We start from the raw sequence: 18,008 nt of genomic DNA, 5'->3' as shown, positions 1-18,008 counted from the left end.
ACAAGCACTTCTCCAAGAAGTCTCACCTCCCAACTGAGGACTCCCTTTGGGGACTGGCGTGTGTGAGCGCCAGCCCTGCCGGGGCAAGGGATACTTCACAGACCTGCTGTCAGCCCCCAGGAGCCCTGGGGCCCAGTGAGCAACAGTAATACATTAGCAGCCAGCCAGGGCACTCTGGGCTTTAAGTGTTATTTAGGGAGTTGTTTATGAGGAAGCCAAGTGGCATTTGATGGGTAAATTAAATCACAGTGACAGACTGGTGACCCTGGGACAGCAGGGGTTCTACAGTAGGACCAAACTCTCTGACAGCCTCGTGGCCAACCCGTTATTAGATTGTGTTTGTCTCTTCCCCCTAAAATAGGCACTGAAGTGTCAGGAGCGGCAAGTCCCGTCCTGTGTCACAAGGCTGGATGATTTTTTTTCCCTCCCCTCCCCTCACATGCTTTGCATGAGTCACCGTTCTTGTCGGTGCCTGATCCTCCTTGCATTCTGTCTCTGTCTCCAGCCAGAGTCCCTCCGCCTATGAAGTGCCCAGCTGCTGCCGTGTCGCCTCCTCTACTGTCCCACAAGAAGCCTGTGACTGCGGTCGAGAGTCCCCCACCACCACAGGTACCCAATTTCTTGATTCAAAGCTAGCCTGAAGCAGCAGTCCTCCCTGTGGTGCGGCTGAGGAGATGAGAGAGACACAGTGGGATGGCTCTGTACAGTGGGCTGGCCATGTGTTTTAAGGTTGGAGAGGTTTATAGTATCAGTGACTTGGGGGATCCAGCTGAGAGGGCAGTTTCTTTCCAGCAGTATGTGGACCAAAATTTGTCTGTGGCAGGCAAGAGGGTGAGGAGACTGGTGCTGGAAGGTTCCCTGAGCACAAGGAGGGCACAAACACCCTCCTCCTAAGGAAGGATAACCCTGTGGGTGAGGAAGGGAGCAGGAATGCAGGCTATGGGATTAGATGAGCAGAGGAGATGCCTTTTTCCTCCTCAGCCCTTTATTTCAGGGTTTAGCAAATATCTGGGGTGGCCTGTCTTCTGAAGAGACAGGGGGTTCCCCCTCAGGTCCCTGCTGCCTGGCCGTTTAGTGTAGTCCTTCTGCATCCCTTCCATCCTGCCTCTAGGTAGGGGCAAGGCACCTTCTGGAGGGATAGGCAGGTATTGAAGTGACCCCTTCTAATTTGGGATGAGGCAGCCTGCCTGTGCCTAGACTTGAGGGCAGCTGTGCTGTGCATTGTTAGACCCCAGGGCTGCATACTGAGCTGTGCCGCAAGTGCTCAGAGACAGGCCTTGCACGGGAGAGCAGCGGCACCGGAGGAGCCGACAGCTACCTGTGGCAGGCGGCTGAGGAACAGATCGCAGCCCCCTGTGCTGAGCCCCCCTTGTGTTGCATCTCAGGACGATGCCACCTCGGACCCAGCGGAGCGGTCTCAGCGCACCACACTCAGCAGTACCTGCACAGCCTGCCAGCAGCACGTCCATCTGGTCCAGCGCTACCTGGCAGAGGGCAAGCTCTACCACCGCCAGTGCTTCAGGTATGTTGCAGCCAGGCCTGGTGGGACAGCTGCTCTTCTCAGCACTGCAAGGCAAACTGGCATGGCTACAGCCAGCCAGATCCCATCTTTGTGTATCCCTGTCCTTGGACAGTGCAGAGCATCAAGGGAGGGGGGTTCAGTGACAGTCCTTGAAATGAGACTGAAGAGGGTGCATTTGCCTGCCTGCATCCTCCCAGCACCCTGTCCCATGGATCTGACTAGCTCCTCACGTCCAGCCATGTGCCTTTTGCCTCCCCCATGCTCCCTGCCTCCCCTGCTCTACTGCATTTCACTGAGCTGGGTTCCCAGCCCCTTGTGCTTCTCCTACCCTCAAAACCAGGATGTTCTGCATCTTTGCTCTTCCCCCTTCCTACCAAGCACCCTCCTCTTCCCATGAGGTCCAAGCCAGGACCTCAGACCCACAGAGCCCCTTCCTCCCACACTCCATGGCCTCAACTGGATCTACAAGCTCTAGCACTGCCTGGGGTGATGCTGAGCTCTCAGGGGAGCATGTGGAAAGCTGCAAGCTGTAACCACACTGAGAAACGAGAGATTAAACATCATCTGCTCTGTGGTTACTCCCTGGGTGCAGGTTCTTACCTGCAGCACTTGCGAAGTCATTTCACTTTGCTTTCCTTGCTGCGGTGATGAAGGGGTGAGATCTCTTCTGTGGGCTGCGGGACAGAAGCCTGCACGTGGACAACTGGCATCTGAGGGCAGAAATGCTGAGCCATGGGAAAGACATGGGAGGCCTCACATAACTATATAAACAGTTCCTGCCTAAGCCAACCTGGGGTGTGTCATAGAAGCACAGCATCAAAAGTGGGTGCTGAGCTGGGGCCTGTCACACTTCCCATCTGCATGCAGCTGGGGCAAAAGCAGGAGCTTTGGGGTGCGGGTGTAACGACACTCGTGAGCCAGGAATAGGAGAAGTGCAGTGTGTTTCTTGGCACAGCTCATGGCTCTTCAGACTGAGCAGCAAGATTCCTGTAATTTTATCCTGAATGTTTTGTCTGCTTGTGCTTTCCTTGTCTTTTTTTTCTGCTGATTCATGGGCAATGTTTGCTTGGGAATGTCCTGTGGCAGCATGTTCTGTGGGTTGACTGAAATAAAAACAAAACAAACCTCCTTTCTCCCTTGTCCAAACTTGTTACCTCTTTGTTTCATCATACCCCTCCTCTTCACCCCCACAGTGTCGTCACACTAGTGCTCTACATTTCAAAGTAAATACCAGTCAACTGGACACCCAGAGCAGAATTCCTCACCCAAATTATCTGGTTGCAGTGTAGGGCAGCCAGCTGCTATGAGCGCCAGGTATTCAGACAAGAAGAAACAAGCTTGGTTTTCATGGGAGTGCTTGATTGGCCCCTTGCCCTCGGCTCTGCTGCACATATATATCATTCCCCCTTCCCAGGTGGAAAAGGGCTGACTTGGTAGCTAGTGCTGTGTGTTACAGTGGCGTCTGGAGGGCTGCATTAGGGAGGAGTCAAAGGCTCAGTGGGGAAACAGTTGATGATCCGAGAAGATGTGGCAGAGGATGAAGGATGGGGAAGGTTATTAACCTCATTTCAATAGGCAAGACACAGTGAGTACAAGAAGGGCCATACTGGATCATTTCTGGGTCCGTCCAGCCTAAAGCCCTGTCTTTGATAGGGGCCAATAATCAATACCTGTGACAGAGCATAAGAACAGGGTAGGCGTGTATAATACTTCTCTTGACTGCTCTTCAGGCCTTCAACTGAGGGATTTCTTGAGTCAGAAATGTTATCATTTTATTTAGTTCTCAGTGGATTTTTTTTTCCCAAATACATCTGCCACTTTGAACCCATCTGAACCCTTGGCCACCACAAGGTCATAACAAGTAGCCCAGTAGCCTTCCTGTGCTTTGCAGGGGGAGTACCTCCCTGTACTAGTTCTGAAACAGCTGCTTCCTAATTTCAATTGACGCTCCCTAGTTCTTTTCTGTGAACGGTCAATCCCTTCCCCTGCTCTCAGGGCTGCCTGTGATTTTGTAGCTCTCTTGTATCCTCCACCAGCTGTGTCTTTTCCAGACAGTCAAATCCCATTCTACTCAGGCCAGAAACCTCTCCATAGCTCTGATAATAGCTGTTGCCCTTCCATGTCTACTATATCCTTTCTGAGCTGAGAGGGGGACCCAAATGCATATCATCTTGAGTTATGAGTTATGAGCTCACAGTGGGCTCATACAGTGGCATAGTGATGTTTTTCTGTTTCTCTCCTTTCCTGAATGACTTTCCCAAGATCGTGCTAGGATTTAGTAGCAGAGGTGGGAATTAACCCTCCTCACCCCAAAGGGATTGCCCAAATGCCAGTCCAAGCATTTTTCCTTAGCCCTCATGTTTTGCCTTCAGGCAGGGTGGCATCCCCCCTCTCACAGGGCTCTGACTTCTCGTTGGCAGGTGTAAGGAGTGCTCCAGCACACTGCTCCCAGGGTCATACAAGCCTGGGCCGGAGGCGGGGACTTTTGTGTGCATGCAGCATCGTGGTAAATTGGCTGTGAGTGGGAAGACAGATGGAAGGCCCAGTCCAGACCGGCAGTCGCCAGAGCTAAGAACTGAATTTGGGGCTGGCAGCGTGGGTGAGGACGCAATCCCCATAGGAGCGGAGGTGGGGAAGGACAACAGTGACTCCGCAGAAAACACTGCAGAGACCCAGGTGGCTGCAGAGGGGGAGGCAGCAGAAAAAGACAGCGCACCCAGCAAAGCAGAGACACCGATGCCCCCTGCCCACACAGGAAGCGGAACATCCATCTCCCAAATTCCTCCCAGACCTCCTCTTCCCAGCAAGCCCTCAGTGCCCAGCCAGGACAAAGCCAGCTTGCTGGATGGACGGCTCAAAGACACTCGGCCAACCCCTGCCCCAAGGAGGGCCACAGATCCGTCAACCATCTCCCCTCCAACCTCTCATCCTGTCCCACGGCCCAGATCCACCATCCAGAGCGAGGCCAGCGAGTGTGGGCCTGGCATGGTGAACGGTGAGAGAGCATGACGGCAGCACAGGGATATTGCCCTCTTCCACAGCAGCTGAGGCAGTCAGCTGCAGGTCGGATGAGTTTCTTTCCTTCTCTGCAGCCTGACACCCTTCTGCCTCCAATTAAATCTCAGGCTCAGTCACTGAGCCTTCATCTGCCAGCCGTCCCTGGGGTGGACGGAGCAGCGTAAGGTTTCACGCTTGCCTGCTCCCCTGTATTTCTGTGCAGCTTTCCAGAGGGTGCTGCCAGTGTGGAGAGAAGATGGCAGTGCTTGAGCAGTTTGCAGGACTGGGGGCAGAGGAGCATGTTGGTTCTCCAGGTGCAACTCCAAGAGTGGGGTGGGGAGAAAAAGACAGGGAGGGTATTTGGAGGAGACTGATTGCCCTGACCATGGGAGAAATGTCACAAGATTTTCAGGGAGCGAGAACAGTCAGCACCTTCTGCGGGGAGATATGTGAGAGGTGCCTTGTGTTGATTTAACCTCTTTCCTAATGTCCTTTCAGTGTTGTGACAGTCTGACCCTGTGTCTTTCTAGGTAGGGTACCTGAACCCAGCCCCCCCGTCCCAAAACCCCGAGGGAGACCCTGCTCCTCTGATCGGTACGTCCTTCTGTTTGCAGGTCACCTGGAAACTCCATAGTGAGGTAGGGCTGTGGGGACAGCTCAGCTGTGGACTCCCCTTCCCACCTCCATCAGCCCCTGCCTCTTGGGAGAATGTAGGCCACAATCACATTTTTTCCCTGACTTGTGTTTGTCCATACCTCTGAGGGACTTTGTCCCTTAGGGTTTGTAAAGAGTTTGGGAGCTTTTGGAAATGTGTTTCTGGGGTGCGTACAGACTGCCAAGTGCCTTCTGCAGTGGCCCTGTCATTGGCTGCTGAAAAGGGGACACTCAACTGCCTCGTGGAGGGTTTGTCTAGGGAAACGTCCAGTGCAAGGACTTTGTGGGCATTTGGCTACAATTAGGATCCTTTACACCTATCTAGGTGTTACTCAGGAACCTGCAGGGACTGGTGTTGATCTCATTCTTGCCTGTTCTTGGGGCAGAGGTTGCACAAACACACTGCACCTTGCGTTTGAAGTGACCAAGGAGTGGGTATACACAGAAAGTAACCGCACTGTGCCATGGGACAGGGTTGTTTAGTGTGGACTGTGCCTCCGAAGGAGCAACAGTGCTTCCAGCTGCAGGAGTTAGCAAAGAAAGATCTGTCACTGGGAGATGTGGACAATAAGGTGATAAATGGCCCTGTGAAGTGTAGGAAGTGAATGTGACAGCAGAGGGCGGATATCCAGTCTTGGCTCTGACTCCATTCACAGCCTATAGAGCAGAGCCGGGTCTATGAATGGTGTCACCTTGCTGCTGGGGAAGACTGTGTTGGGGAGGGGAGAACAGCTGTCTTCATAAAGCTCAGCCTTTCCTGCTGCTTAGCAGATGGAGACTAATATTTAGAAACCAAAATGCTTGGCCCAGCATGTAAGTGACATGGGCTGCCTTTCCTTCAAGCCCTTAGATTTGTCCTCAGCCCACCACAGAGAACAAGCCACTTTGTGTCTGGAGAAGACTAGGGCCAGCCTCAAATGAGAAGCCTGCTCCTATCTGGGAGACATCCTGCTGCCTCCATCCTTCCCCTTGAGGACTAAGTCCTTCTCCCATGTCTCGACCTCCCTGTCTGTCTCTGCTCCCTGACACCTCTCTGTTTCTCTCTCTGTTGTTCTCCCAGCACTGGAGCTGCTGCAAGAGCCAAGGACCCACCATGGATGGCCCTAGTGCAAGCAGAGCCCAAGAAGAAGCCAGCTCCCCCTCCTCCCCCTGGCAGCAGCCACGAGACTCCAAGCAGGACTTCAGAGGAGGAGGACGGGGAAGAGGTGAGGAAAGCCAAGAGCGAGGAAAGCAGGTCTGATGCTGCAGAGCCCAAACCATACAATCCCTTTGAAGAGGAGGATGACGAGGAAGAGGAGAATGCTGCCACTGAAAAGAGCGCTCCTGAGCAGGAGCAGAGTGAGACTGCTGCCAGGCCCCTCCACCCCTGGTATGGCATCACCCCTACCAGCAGCCCAAAGGTGAAGAAGCGACCAGCTCCACGAGCCCCCAGTGCCTCCCCACTAGGTGAGCTTCCCCCCTCACCCTTACGTAAGCTTGCCCCCACCTCCTCAACCCCGGTGCAGCCCCTTTGAGCTCCCACTTCCCAGAAGCCTCTGCCTCACACTGGTGGGCCAGGCATTTATGCAGTGACAGCTGTGCTGGGCCTTGTGCTAAACACATCCTCTCTCCCCCACTGGAGTACGGAGGGTTTGTAGGTGAGACCTTTGTTCTGGAGGGTCCCTTCTGCCCTCTCTGAAGAGAAAGTCAGATGCTGGTTCCCTTTGTGCTCACCTCCTCACCCCCAATGCATGCCTGCCCTTGTCTCCCAGCTGCCCCCTTCCTACCTGAGCTCTCCCTTTGCTTTGCAGCCCACCACCCCGTCTCCAGGCTGTCGCACTCCGAGCCATCATCCTCCACCCCATCTCCAGCCCTCAGCCTCGAGAGCATCAACTCTGAGAGTTCAGCCAAGGTGCTGGGTGACGCTGATGAGGCCTCAGTGCCCAAAAGCTCCTCCGAGCCCACTGTCCATACGCCGACGGCTGCCAAGACCTCTAGCACTGAAACCCCACTGGCCAGTGTCTCCTCCAGTGAAAGCCCTGCTGCCCCAGGCACCCTCTCCACCAACTCCTCCTTCTCCTCCTCCAGCGAGCTGACCAGCCTCAGCGGGGAGGCACAGCCCAGCGCCCCACACGCAAACGAGAGTGTCTCTGCTGGCAATTTAAAGACCAGCCCCAGCCGGCTGCCTCCCAAGCCTCCTGCTGGGGCTAGCCCTACGCCAATCCTCATGGCTTCAGATGGGGGTGCTGCAAGTCCTCAGGCACCCTCCTCACCCAAGCCACAGCTGAAGGTGAGATGGTGACTTTCCTCCCATCCATATCTGCATCCTTTTCACCTCCCTTCATCACTTGGTCACAGTGGAGACCACAAGGCCAGGCTTGCCTTTCATAGGTTTGATATGTGACCCCCTGAAAGCAACCTGCAGGCATATGCTAGTTAAATGGTGGATGGGCTTACTCTGCCTGCCCCATGTGCTAAAAAAAGGCAGGATGCTATGGGGTCAGAGCAAATAGGAAGGGAATCATGAAGGAAAATAATTCAGCATGCTGGTTGGAGAGAGGCTGGAGAACTTGCTGTCAACTAACATTACTGAGGCCAGAGAGGTTAACACAGCTAGGAAAGAGAGGAAGCAATAGCAAACACAAGGACAAGCATCTATAGTGACATGGGGTATGCTTCAGTGGCCAGGGCTGTAAATCTTTGCCTTGGGGGTGCATGATGATGATGGAAAGCCATGCCTGTTCTAGAGAGGAACTTCCTGGGGAAGGTGCATTCCTCTGACAGCTGTGACCTGCTGGCTTTGTTGTTGTCCAGTGAATAAACTGGGAGGACAGCAGCTCACAGCCCCATGGCTAGGATGCTGGTGGAGGTCAATGCTATGTTCCTCCTAGAAGTTGTCTGCCCAGTCCTAGCCTGGGGATGCTGTATCCCTTTGCTTTCTTGGAACCTCATATATCTCCTTTTGTCCCCTTGCTCCAGTCTTCCTGCAAAGAGAATCCCTTCAACCGGAAGCCATCACCTGCCACCTCTCCCTCTGCAAAGAAACCTCCCAAGGGCTCCAAGCCAGTGCGTCCTCCTGCACCAGGTCACGGTTTCCCACTGATCAAACGCAAGGTGAAAAGGCCTTCGGGAGCAGGGTGGTAAAAGCTAGCTCTGTGCCATCCCCCAGAGCTGCAGCTCTGGTTGCTAAGCCCTGGGTTGCCCTCTTGGCATGCAGCCAGCATTGGGGGGCAGATGAATAGGCGCCCTACTGATGCATGAGTGGGTAAGGACCACGGCACAAGACTGTAGGTGGGGAGGGTGATGTCTAGGCTAGACTCCATTGACGGCAGCACCCTGGTCTCCCTTTACTTCAGGGTAGGGTGGGGATTGCGATCAGCTCTTAGGTGGAGTGCCCTTTGTCCCCCGCTCAGTATAGACCAACCTTAGGGTTACCGCTAGAAACTGGAGGTTGATGGTGACAGGAGATCTCTGCTATGTGGCTCGGCAGGTGCAAACAGATCAGTACATCCCTGAGGAAGACATCTATGGGGAGATGGATGCCATCGAACACCAGCTGGACCAGCTGGAGCACCGTGGCGTGGCCTTGGAGGAGAAACTTCGCAGTGCCGAGAATGGTATGTGGGCTGTGCTGTCCTTTGGCTGTGGGGCAGGACGGACCCTAGGGCTGCCTTGTCTCCAGCAGGGTAGATAGCAGCAGTGACTTCCTCTCTGTTTACGCTGAGAATAGAGGAGCACAAGTGGCTGCATTGGGCTCCAGGAAATTTCACAGCCATACCCTTGGCATGGAGATGTCCCTAAAACAAGAGGAAGTGGTAAGGGGGATGGGGAGGAGGGAAGGTCTCTTTAGGCTCAGAAGCCAACTGAAGTCGGGTTGATTCTAGGTGGCTGCCCTGGCTTGGCAGAGCCCAGCCTGCTGCATGGTGTCAGGATCATACGGGGCTAGGGATGGCTCTGAATTGTCCCTTTGCTTGACAGACAGTCCTGAGGACAGTCTGCTGGTGGACTGGTTCAAACTCATCCACAAGAAACACATGCTGGTGCGCCATGAATCGGAGCTCATCTATATGTGAGTGTGTGTGTGTGCATGGGGGGAGGCGCTGACCCTGCTGCTGGGAACCCCGTCTCAGCCCTCCCAAAATCATGCTTCCAGTGGAGGGTCTGACATGGCCTCCTTGCCTGGAGAAGTTGGGGGAGGAGGGCAAGCAGGCAGGCTTTGCACTGTCTCCAAACAGAACTGACACGCTGCAAGTCACTGATGGCCAGAGTCCCTGCAGCATCTCCTCCAGGAAGGCCCTGAGCAGCTGAGATTGGTACCTGCTGGGGCTAGGCTCCCTAGGTGCTTGGCCCCTGTGCTATACAGGATCAGACCAGCATCTTGGTGGTTCTTTGCAAGCCTACCCTGTATTGTGGGATGATGTTCTGCTCCTCTGGAGCCTTGCAGCGGTTTCCCAGCAGTGTCCCCTTCCCTCACAGCTTCAAGCAGCAGAACCTGGAGCAGCGGCAGTCAGATGTGGAGTATGAACTGCGTTGCCTCCTGAACAAACCAGGTAAAGCATCATTCTGGGTGTAGTTATTCCCATTTTTCCCTGGAACTTCATCTGCCCTCTGTCATGGCAGGTCTCTGGAGAAGAGAGCCAGATCTTTAGGGAGGCCAATCCATTCAGCTGGCTTTGGAGTCGCTGCCCCATCTCATCACCTGCCGCAGCCCTGGGCAGGGAGATGTTCCCTTTCCCCCATGGATGCCAAGTACTGGGCTGCCCTAGCCCAGCTGGCCCTGCAGCACAGTAGAGTAGAAGGAGATCACTCTTGCATGTGACTGGCTCAAGTGCCAGTGCCAAATTCAGAGCTCCTTCAGTCATTTAATTGCCTGTCCTTCTTTGGGGGCTCGGGTGGGTAGAGAAGGACTGGACCGATGAGGACCGAGTGAGGGAGAAGGTGCTGATGCAGGAGCTGGTGACCATCATCGAGCAGAGGAATGCCATCGTGAACTGCCTGGATGAGGACCGGCAAAGGTGAGGAGTGAGATGAGCTGGGTGAGAGGGGAAGGGGATGGCCTTTCTGACCCTGTGCCACTTGAGCTGCTTGTGGGGGTGTCCTGAGATGTCCCTGTTGCTGACAGGTCTTTCCCAGGCTTCCCAGTCCTTTTCTCCTTGAATGGCTTGTGTGGGAAAGACAGGACAGCACTTAGAGCCTGTGGGATTGATCTTCGTGGTAGCAAAGGCTCGTGAGACAGTAGTGGATCTGCCCTTCTGTGGCTTACAAGTAGGAGGTTCTCTAGCCTTAAACAATACAGCAGCTGTTTTCAGGGCAGAATTGCTGACCTATTTCCCACTTTCTTTCAGGGAAGAGGAGGAGGATAAAATGCTAGAAGCCATGATTAAAAAGAAAGGTAAGAAATGATCAGGAAGGTTTTAGTTATGATTTCACTGCAGACCCCAGCTAGGGGCAGCATTAACCATTCATCAGATTTTGTGCAGAAGGAGAGATTGTGCTGTGCAGCCTCTGGAGCCTTTCCTGTAGGGCCGTTAAGGTTTGGGGCACAGCCATCTGTGCAGTCCTGTTATCACAGAAAGAAGTGTGCATGCAGTGGAGGGCTTTGATTCATTGCTTTCACCTCTGCCTCTGTTGTCATGTATATGTGTGTGTACAACCATCAGCATCACATAGTAACAACCCCATTTTGCAACTCCAGAATTTCACAAGGAGACTGAGACCGAGAGCAAGAAGAAAGGCAAATTCAAGCCCATGAAGGTGCTTAAGTTGCTGGGCAACAAGCATGACTCCAAAAGCAAGTCGCCCAAGGAGAAAAGCTAGAGCAGGGGAAAGCCAGCAGCGGGAGGGATGTGCTGTCCGACTGCCCTGCGGTCCCTGCAGCTGGCTGGGAGGCCTGCCAGGAGGGGCTTGTGTCCCTCCACTCCTCACATCTCTCCAGAAGCTATGCCTCTCTCCCATCGCTCCCTCCCCAGGCACTGGAGCTGACATCTCCCTGGGGAGCCGCCAGCCCTCTGCCCGGAGCAGGGGAGTCTGACCACAGTGCTCCCCTTTCTGAGGCTGCAGAGGGGTCCAGCGGAGGAGAGTGACGGTGCTTCTTCCCCTCTGTGAAGCCTTGTTAACAAGGTGGGGAGAAGATGGGTTAGCTTTTCAGAAATGTTACTCTGTTGCGTGTTTCTGTTATTAATTGAGAGGTAAGCGGAGGAGTTTGGTGTTTGTGGGAAAACTTGCACTAACTGCCCCCCTCCCTTTCCTCTGCTCTAACTGTGACAGTTCCATGTGCCTCCAACCCCACTAGGAGGGAACTGGGCTGAACTGTCTTTCCCTGCTCTCCTGCTCTTGCCTCTTTCCTGTCCCAATTTTAACTTTAAGAGAAAATTCTGGCCTTAGAAGCAGGATTCTTTGGGTTTTACTGACCTAAACTAAAATGTTAAAAAAAACACTCCCGCATCACAAAGTCCTAGAGACATAGCCAAAAAAAAAAAGTGCCCTATTTATTTTGAGATTTCCCCTCCCACTGAAGATTTTTCTCCCTCCAGCACCAGAGCTGGGCAGGCTCCATTACAAGGCTGAGCAGACCCAAGGGGATAATGTATTTCTGCTAGGATGTAGCCTATACACCCTACTCAGGACATCTTACCCCCCCTGCTGCTGCTAAACAGACTGACTCTGCTGCCTTTACAGGGAGGGAGGAACATTCCTTTTCCAGACAAGGGCAGAAAAGCGCAAGATTTACTTAGTGCCAGCAAGGGGCAGCTTGTGCCCCTGCTCACCAGTGCCACCCTTGAGCAGCTGGGGAAAGGGGCATGGGTCACAACTGACCTTTCCCAGCTTTGTCTGTATATACTTTAAAGGTGTGCAAAAAGGGTTTGGCTGGTTATTTTTTACACCTCCTTTACTAGATGAATTCAAACCCACCCAAAACTTTTTAAACCCTTATTTTATTTGTCGTGTGTGTGTGTGTGTGTGTGTGTACGTTGGAGGAGGGAATGGGGGAATGGTATTCTTCCAGCCATCCCTTCTTTCTTCTTTTTTTTTTTTTCTTTTTTTTTTTTTTGTTTCCTGCCTTCTCCTCCAAGGCGAGGAGCTATTTATTGAGTTGTTCGATCAGTCTGAATTAGACACTGATTTTTATGGCTGTTTGGTTGGTCAGCTCTTTGTCATGCCTTCTCATTAGCAAATTAGACATACCAGCCCTGAGCAAATTGCTGCAGTCCCTTCTAAAAATCCAACAGGCGTTATCCAAAACACTCTCCCTTAGAGCAGTGCCTTGCAGCATGGCTGGTGTAGCAGTCTAGAAAGGGATCCCCGTTTCCCAAAACCTGAGGGACCTGAGCCTCACCTCAGTCCCAGCATGGCCCCTATGGGTGGGAGCTGGCAAGCTCAGCCCCACGCTGGTGATGCCATTTCACTTTTGCCATATGCCAGCTGGCTGATCAGAAGCAGTGGTAGGGAAGGAGAGATCCCAAAGCACAACTCTTCTCCAAGAAGCAAATTCGCTTCAGAGCCTGCTGTCATGTCACTGTTGCCAAAGGCCATCGGGATTGCTGCAGCCTGATCCCTCTTGGCCCCGCTCCTGGTCAGAACTTTGATTTGTAAATTACACTGTACTAATTCTGTGATTTCCATTCACCTGAGCAGAAATAAAAGAAACCTTGGAGTTAAAAACTGATCATGGCTTAGATTTTTATTCCTTTCTGCACTCACGCTGTCCCAGGGACAGGGCGTGCTGCCTGGCTTTGGGGAGTGGTTGACGGAGTATTACTAAAAAGCAGATAAAACCAAAAAAACCACAGCAAGCCTGCACACAGCAAGAGCAGAAAGCCCTGAACTGAAATCCCCTCTCCCTTCTCAGCACAGCTGTGTTCCTGAGTGCCTGCCTGTTTTAACTGCTGCTGAGTAGTTTGCTGATGCACACAATCACTCTGAACTACAATAATATTGGAAGCTTGTGTGTGTTTGAGGCCCCACAGTGCATCTTCTTCCCCACCCCCTGCCCGCACAGCCATTCCCAGAGCCATGCAAACAGAAGCAGGTCATAGATGCAGACAGTAACACTTGTGTTAGCATCTTACTGTAACTAGAAACCTCCAGGCTTTGGGTTGAATGGAAAAAGCGTGACTTTTTTTTTTTTTCTCTGTAAATTGTCATGCTCTGCAGCATTGCGTAGCCAAAAGGAGGCTATGCTTTGTCATATTTTAAAGTCCACTGCTGTATGTTTTCATCTCCTTAATATTGTTGAGCAAGACTGCCCCTTGCAGAAGGGATCTGGTGCGTGGGTAGGATTTTACAACAGCTTTCTTCTGTTACCGGCTGTGCATATATTGTTCCTGCCTTCTGGCTTTAGGCAGCAGGTGGTACTGCCCCCTCTTCAAGGGGATCCTTGAGAAACGGGCAGGCACAGACCAGCCCTTGAGACTCTGGTGGTAAGGGAAGAAGAGGTGGGACTAAATTGCTCTGGTGTTTTTTTCTGGGCCTAGTCATGGGAATCAGATTTGTTCCCAATGGGGAAGTCTTTTGTTGTGATCTCTCTCATTCCCTCGCTTCTCTTCTTGTCAATGATCTCCATCTCCCGCAGTTTCTGCAAAGTGCAAAGGGAAAGGGCTGAGTGGTGTGAATGCCAGGAGCTCTTACTTTTTTTGCCAAACCCAAGAACAAAGGTTCTTCTTCCCTAGATTAAGCTACGTGCAGACATAGAAAGAAAAGGTGAAACCCTCTCTTCCCCCAGTCCCCTAAATTCATTCCTGCCCCATGCCATGAAAGAGAACACAGCTCTCTGCCCCTCCCCCCCCCACACACTTCGTTATCAGAGGGGTAAGATTTCTAACACCAGGGATCCCCTCAACATGCTGGACTGCCAGTGTCCCCAGGGCCCTCACACACCTGTGAGATTTCAGTGAGGACAATCCCTCGATATTTTTTGCCGTGTCCTAAAGCTTCCATCTCTGCCAGGAACTCCTTCCTCTCCTGAACTTCGTTCACCACTAAGCCCAAGGAGAAGAGAAAATACTGTGCAAACAGGATTCAGCCAAAAGGCAAGCAAACACCTTTCTGTCTAGTTCTGAACCTCCAACTTATTAGCTTCACTGGAACGGACATCCCACCAGGGGAAGAGTGATACCTGCTCTAACAATTATCTTGCCCATGTCACCAAAAGATCTCAGCAGTCCTTTATGTAACAGGAATACTCTGCACATGCCCCCAGCCCCTTTCTCCACCTTGCCAGAATAGTAACTTTCTAGTTTTCTTCATGCAGACAACACTGTTGCTTGCAGGCATTTTATCCAGTCTGTGGATGGAGACAATTTGCTTAAGTCTGTTGAGGTTCATCAGTTCAAGTGTAGCACCAAGTAACCACAACCATATTTGGTAACAGGACCAGCTCATGCACAGAAGCATTTTAGCTGCTTTTTTGCAGCACAGACCTGCAGAGCCAGTTCCTGGACCAACACCTGACACAGCGCAGCACATGAGTACTTCAGATGTGTCAAGGACAACAGTGAGTTTGAGACAAGTTTTATAGCAGCCAAAGCATACGTGAAGCCAGCCACACTGGGACCAAACCACTCCTTGCAAACACATTATTTGAGTGTTGTCATTCTTTGTACTGCCCTGGTTAAGGAAGAGCTGGCTGGGGTACACATGTGCATTGAAGTTTCAGGCACACAGAGTTATAAGGCAGGGTTCTGCCATCCCAGAAGACTCTGTAGGCCAAAGTACATCACTACCTAAAATTCTTCTCTATATTTAAGCTTTGCTAGTGTAACTGCATTGTGGTAGTGAAAGAAAACAGAGCCCAAACCACACTCAGGCTGGCAAAAGTCCTAGTCTACATGGAGCTACCCTGGCTGGAAAAAGGATCCACAGTGCCTGGGCTTTCTGTCGAGGTTACCCCTGCAAACCACTAAGGTGTTCCTGTGCCAACGGAGTAGATTTTGTATGGGCAATCCAGAGAGCTTGAATCTGCCAGCAAACCTTTGCAATATAAATTCTGCTAGGAAAGCTGGATCAGTGTCACAGCAAAAAGTCCTTTCTCTTGGAAACTGGGCTTTGTGCCTCCTTCCACAATGGGCTTCAGACTACTGGCTACATGGTCTGCTACCCCAGCTCTTAGAGGTTGCTGAGTCCCCAGGCTTCCCCATGTGCCTTGCTCTAGCATCCTTTACATACATTCTTCAAACCGGTCAATCTCGGGTGTCTCCTCTTCCTTTGTCTGAACCAGCGTCTGCTTCACTTCGTGCTCCACCACATCCTTTCCTGTTGCCAAGATATTTTGGAGCCTTTGCTTCTCCCTTTCCAAATCTCCTGTGAATGCCAAAGAAAATCATTAGCAGCCTGTCTCCTCAGGAAGGAGCCTGGCCACATTGCTTCTCCCCAAATGATGGCAGAGGAAGCATTATGTTAATGATAGCCCGTCCCCAGACCAAATTGCACAGCACTACACAGATATACGTGTGGTGAAGAGTCAACCAAACTGACATCAAAGCTCTGATCCACATTTATAAACTAGAAAAATATATAGTATTCCCTTCTTAGGCAAGGATTACATGAGTTCCTATCACCTATCATCCTCCTAGCCAGCAGGCAGAAGTCAATGAGCACTTATGGTAGATGTTCCCTCAGAGCTCTCTTTTTACGCATCTTTGGAGACAGAAAGTGTGAGGATGGAGAGCAATCAAGAACCCCCCAAAGGCTGCTGAGATTGCAAACAGCGCATGGGCAGCAGGATTTATTTATTGGTGATGTGTGCTGACTTACGCCTTGCCTGTGGCTTGAATTTCTCTCTGGTATAGGCATCTCCTGCCTGGCAGATCTTGGCAGGTCGAAGATGTGGTTTAGTTGGAAGCCTGCCTGGCAGACAAAGCTTTGGGGGAGAGACGGCAGACTTTGCAGGCTGTGGGTCTTTGCTGGATGTGGGGTTGCACTGGAGTGGCAGGGTATCTCCTCCTGGAGATCAAAGGGAAAATACTGCTAAGTGAGGCACAGAGGAGCCTATGGCTTGACAGCCCTGGACCAGCAGAAGGTCTGTCCACTGATCCGCTGGAGTACAGCGAGCAAAGATCCCAGGTACCATAGATGTCTTACCTGGTTATTGGTTCACACTGACATGAGAAAGACTGGTTCAAGTCCCACCATTACGTTTTGTTCCCTGGACAGACCCTTGGGGATACCTCACCCAGTACAACATCGGCAGCAGCTATACTGCTATTTTAAAGGCAAAAATAAGGCAGTGAGAGGAAGAGGCAGGCCGAGGTTGGACAGTTTTCTGTATCAGAACGGTTTCCACTACAACATATGAGATCAGGAGAGTTAGGTGGGACCCAGTGCTGATAAGAACATGACTTCCTCCCAAGTACTGCCCATTCATTTGCTTCTTGCCCATCCAAGTAGTCTGTAGGCCAATGTTCTCTGTCTCATGGTAAGCAACACAAACTCAGCAGCACAGAGTGGAGAGCTAGATGGATATTACTCACGTTTCACGCAGTCCATCAGGTGCCGCCTCTGGAAACTTGTAAGCTTGGACTCATCCATCATTGCTGAAAAACATGGTGCATCTGTGAAGACCACAGCCTGAGAGGGCTCCCCTATTCACCTTTAGCAGCTAGGACAGGTGGAACGGCTTGGTAAATCAGCCCTGGGGAAAATCTCTACTTACAAATCAAAATCCAAAAGGGGGAGATCAAATTTATTTGCAACTTCAGAAACATCACACCAGGACATTCAAATATGGATATGTTCAGTGACACATCTAGCATCTGCTCCATGTGGTTCTCTCTCAGCTCTCCCTCCAGGGGAAGAATTCAGTGGAGTGTTTCATTTCAGGAAGGATTTTCTTTTTTAAATTGGCCACACAGTTGCTATATAGAAGCAGTAATAACCAGATACAAGTGCTACAGTGATGCATGTGGCACAGGAAGTCAGGAGAGAAGCTGGAGAGGCAGGAGGGGCGGTAGAAGGCGGGCGGTGCCAGTGTTTACTCCAGTTCTTCACTTCTTTGGGCCTCCCATTACCTTTCAGCAGCTCCTGGGTTTCCCGGCTGTACTGAGCTGTCCCGGGAGGGTGCCAGAAGTGAGCTCCTTTGGCGGCAGCTGGCGCTGACCTTCTTCCCTCCCAGGACGACATTGTGAAGCCCTGAGAACAGCAGCAAGACAAAGCCACTGAATGTCCCCAATGGCTCGTGTGGCCCAACCCAGCCCACAACGGCACCAACTTGCCACTGGCCCCAGCCATTCAGGGTCCTGTCACAGGGCCTCTGCTGTCTGAACACCCACCCTCACCTGTGGCACCTGCCACCGCTGTGCTCTGCACCCCGGGGGACTCCAGCAGCGTCCCTGGGGCCACGGCGACAAGTGATGTCACAGGCGCTGCCCTTCCAAGGACCGTGGTGACAAATGATGTCACAGGCGCTGCCCTTCCAGGGACTGTGTGGCAACAAGTGACGTCACAGGCGTTGCCCTTCCAGGGACCGTGGTGACAAATGATGTCACAGGCACTGCCCTTCCAAGAACCACGGTGACAAATAATGTCACAGGCGCTGCCCTTCCAGGGACTGTGTGGCAACAAGTGATATCACAGGCGCTGCCCTTCCAGGGACCATGGTGACAAGTGATGTCACAGGTGCTGCCCTTCCAGGCACTGTGTGGCAACAAGTGACATCACAGGCGCTGCCCCCGAGGCACCCCCACCCCGCCGGGCCCTGCGGCTCCCTGCTCACCTTCGCTCCGAGGCGTGACCCGCCTGACGTCACAGCGCGGCGCTCTGACGCCACAGGGGAAGAAGCCCATGGAGCCAATTAAAAATAAAAATTAAAAAAAAATCCCGTCTCCACGGCGACGCGCGGGCGGGGCGGCCCCGGATTGGG

The 18,008-nt window shown here is 52.3% G+C and overlaps 2 protein-coding genes across 7 annotated transcripts in view; one reads left to right on the top strand and one right to left on the bottom strand.

Moving 5' to 3' along the window:
- MICALL1 (MICAL like 1) overlaps positions 1–12,818 on the top strand; it is a 22,785-nt gene extending 9,967 nt beyond the window's left edge. Inside the window, exons 4-16 of one of the 5 annotated variants that reach the window (XM_064512634.1) lie at positions 506–609; positions 1,386–1,522; positions 3,943–4,517; positions 5,050–5,113; positions 6,234–6,619; positions 6,964–7,442; positions 8,132–8,266; positions 8,643–8,769; positions 9,131–9,221; positions 9,629–9,702; positions 10,053–10,167; positions 10,498–10,544; positions 10,848–12,818. In XM_064512634.1, coding sequence (XP_064368704.1) covers positions 506–609; positions 1,386–1,522; positions 3,943–4,517; positions 5,050–5,113; positions 6,234–6,619; positions 6,964–7,442; positions 8,132–8,266; positions 8,643–8,769; positions 9,131–9,221; positions 9,629–9,702; positions 10,053–10,167; positions 10,498–10,544; positions 10,848–10,969 — 2,456 coding nt within the window. In that variant the 3' untranslated portion in view covers positions 10,970–12,818. The other 4 variants (XM_064512656.1, XR_010389418.1, XM_064512642.1 and 1 more) reach the window with 4 other exon arrangements.
- Positions 12,819–18,008, bottom strand: C1H22orf23 (chromosome 1 C22orf23 homolog). 2 transcript variants are annotated; one of them, XM_064512689.1, is made up of 7 exons: positions 17,862–18,008; positions 17,158–17,278; positions 16,621–16,683; positions 15,905–16,093; positions 15,317–15,451; positions 14,030–14,130; positions 12,819–13,727 (listed from the first exon to the last, which is right to left on the bottom strand). In XM_064512689.1, the coding sequence occupies exons 2-7, from the start codon at positions 17,267–17,269 to the stop codon at positions 13,623–13,625; spliced, it is 705 nt and encodes a 234-aa protein (XP_064368759.1). In that variant the 5' UTR covers positions 17,270–17,278; positions 17,862–18,008; the 3' UTR covers positions 12,819–13,622. The 2 variants fall into 2 exon arrangements, with proteins under 2 accessions (XP_064368759.1, XP_025968368.1); XM_026112583.2 differs by lacking the exons at positions 17,158–17,278; positions 17,862–18,008 and adding an exon at positions 16,803–17,151.

This window comes from Dromaius novaehollandiae, chromosome 1 (assembly GCF_036370855.1).
Source record: "Dromaius novaehollandiae isolate bDroNov1 chromosome 1, bDroNov1.hap1, whole genome shotgun sequence".
NCBI classification, from domain to species: Eukaryota; Metazoa; Chordata; class Aves; order Casuariiformes; family Dromaiidae; genus Dromaius; species Dromaius novaehollandiae.
This window is presented reverse-complemented; position numbering and strand designations above follow the sequence as displayed.

Excerpts from the sequence above, each read along its gene's own strand:
- C1H22orf23 (XM_064512689.1), bottom strand. The coding sequence starts at position 17,269 with ATGTCGTCCTGGGAGGGAAGAAGGTCAGCGCCAGCTGCCGCCAAAGGA. Across the intron at positions 16,684-17,157 it reads AACCCAGGAGCTGCTGAAAG|CAATGATGGATGAGTCCAAG; the intron begins GTAATGGGAGGC and ends CATGTTTTTCAG. Across the intron at positions 13,728-14,029 it reads TCCTCACTGAAATCTCACAG|AAACTGCGGGAGATGGAGAT; the intron begins GTGTGTGAGGGC and ends TGCACTTTGCAG.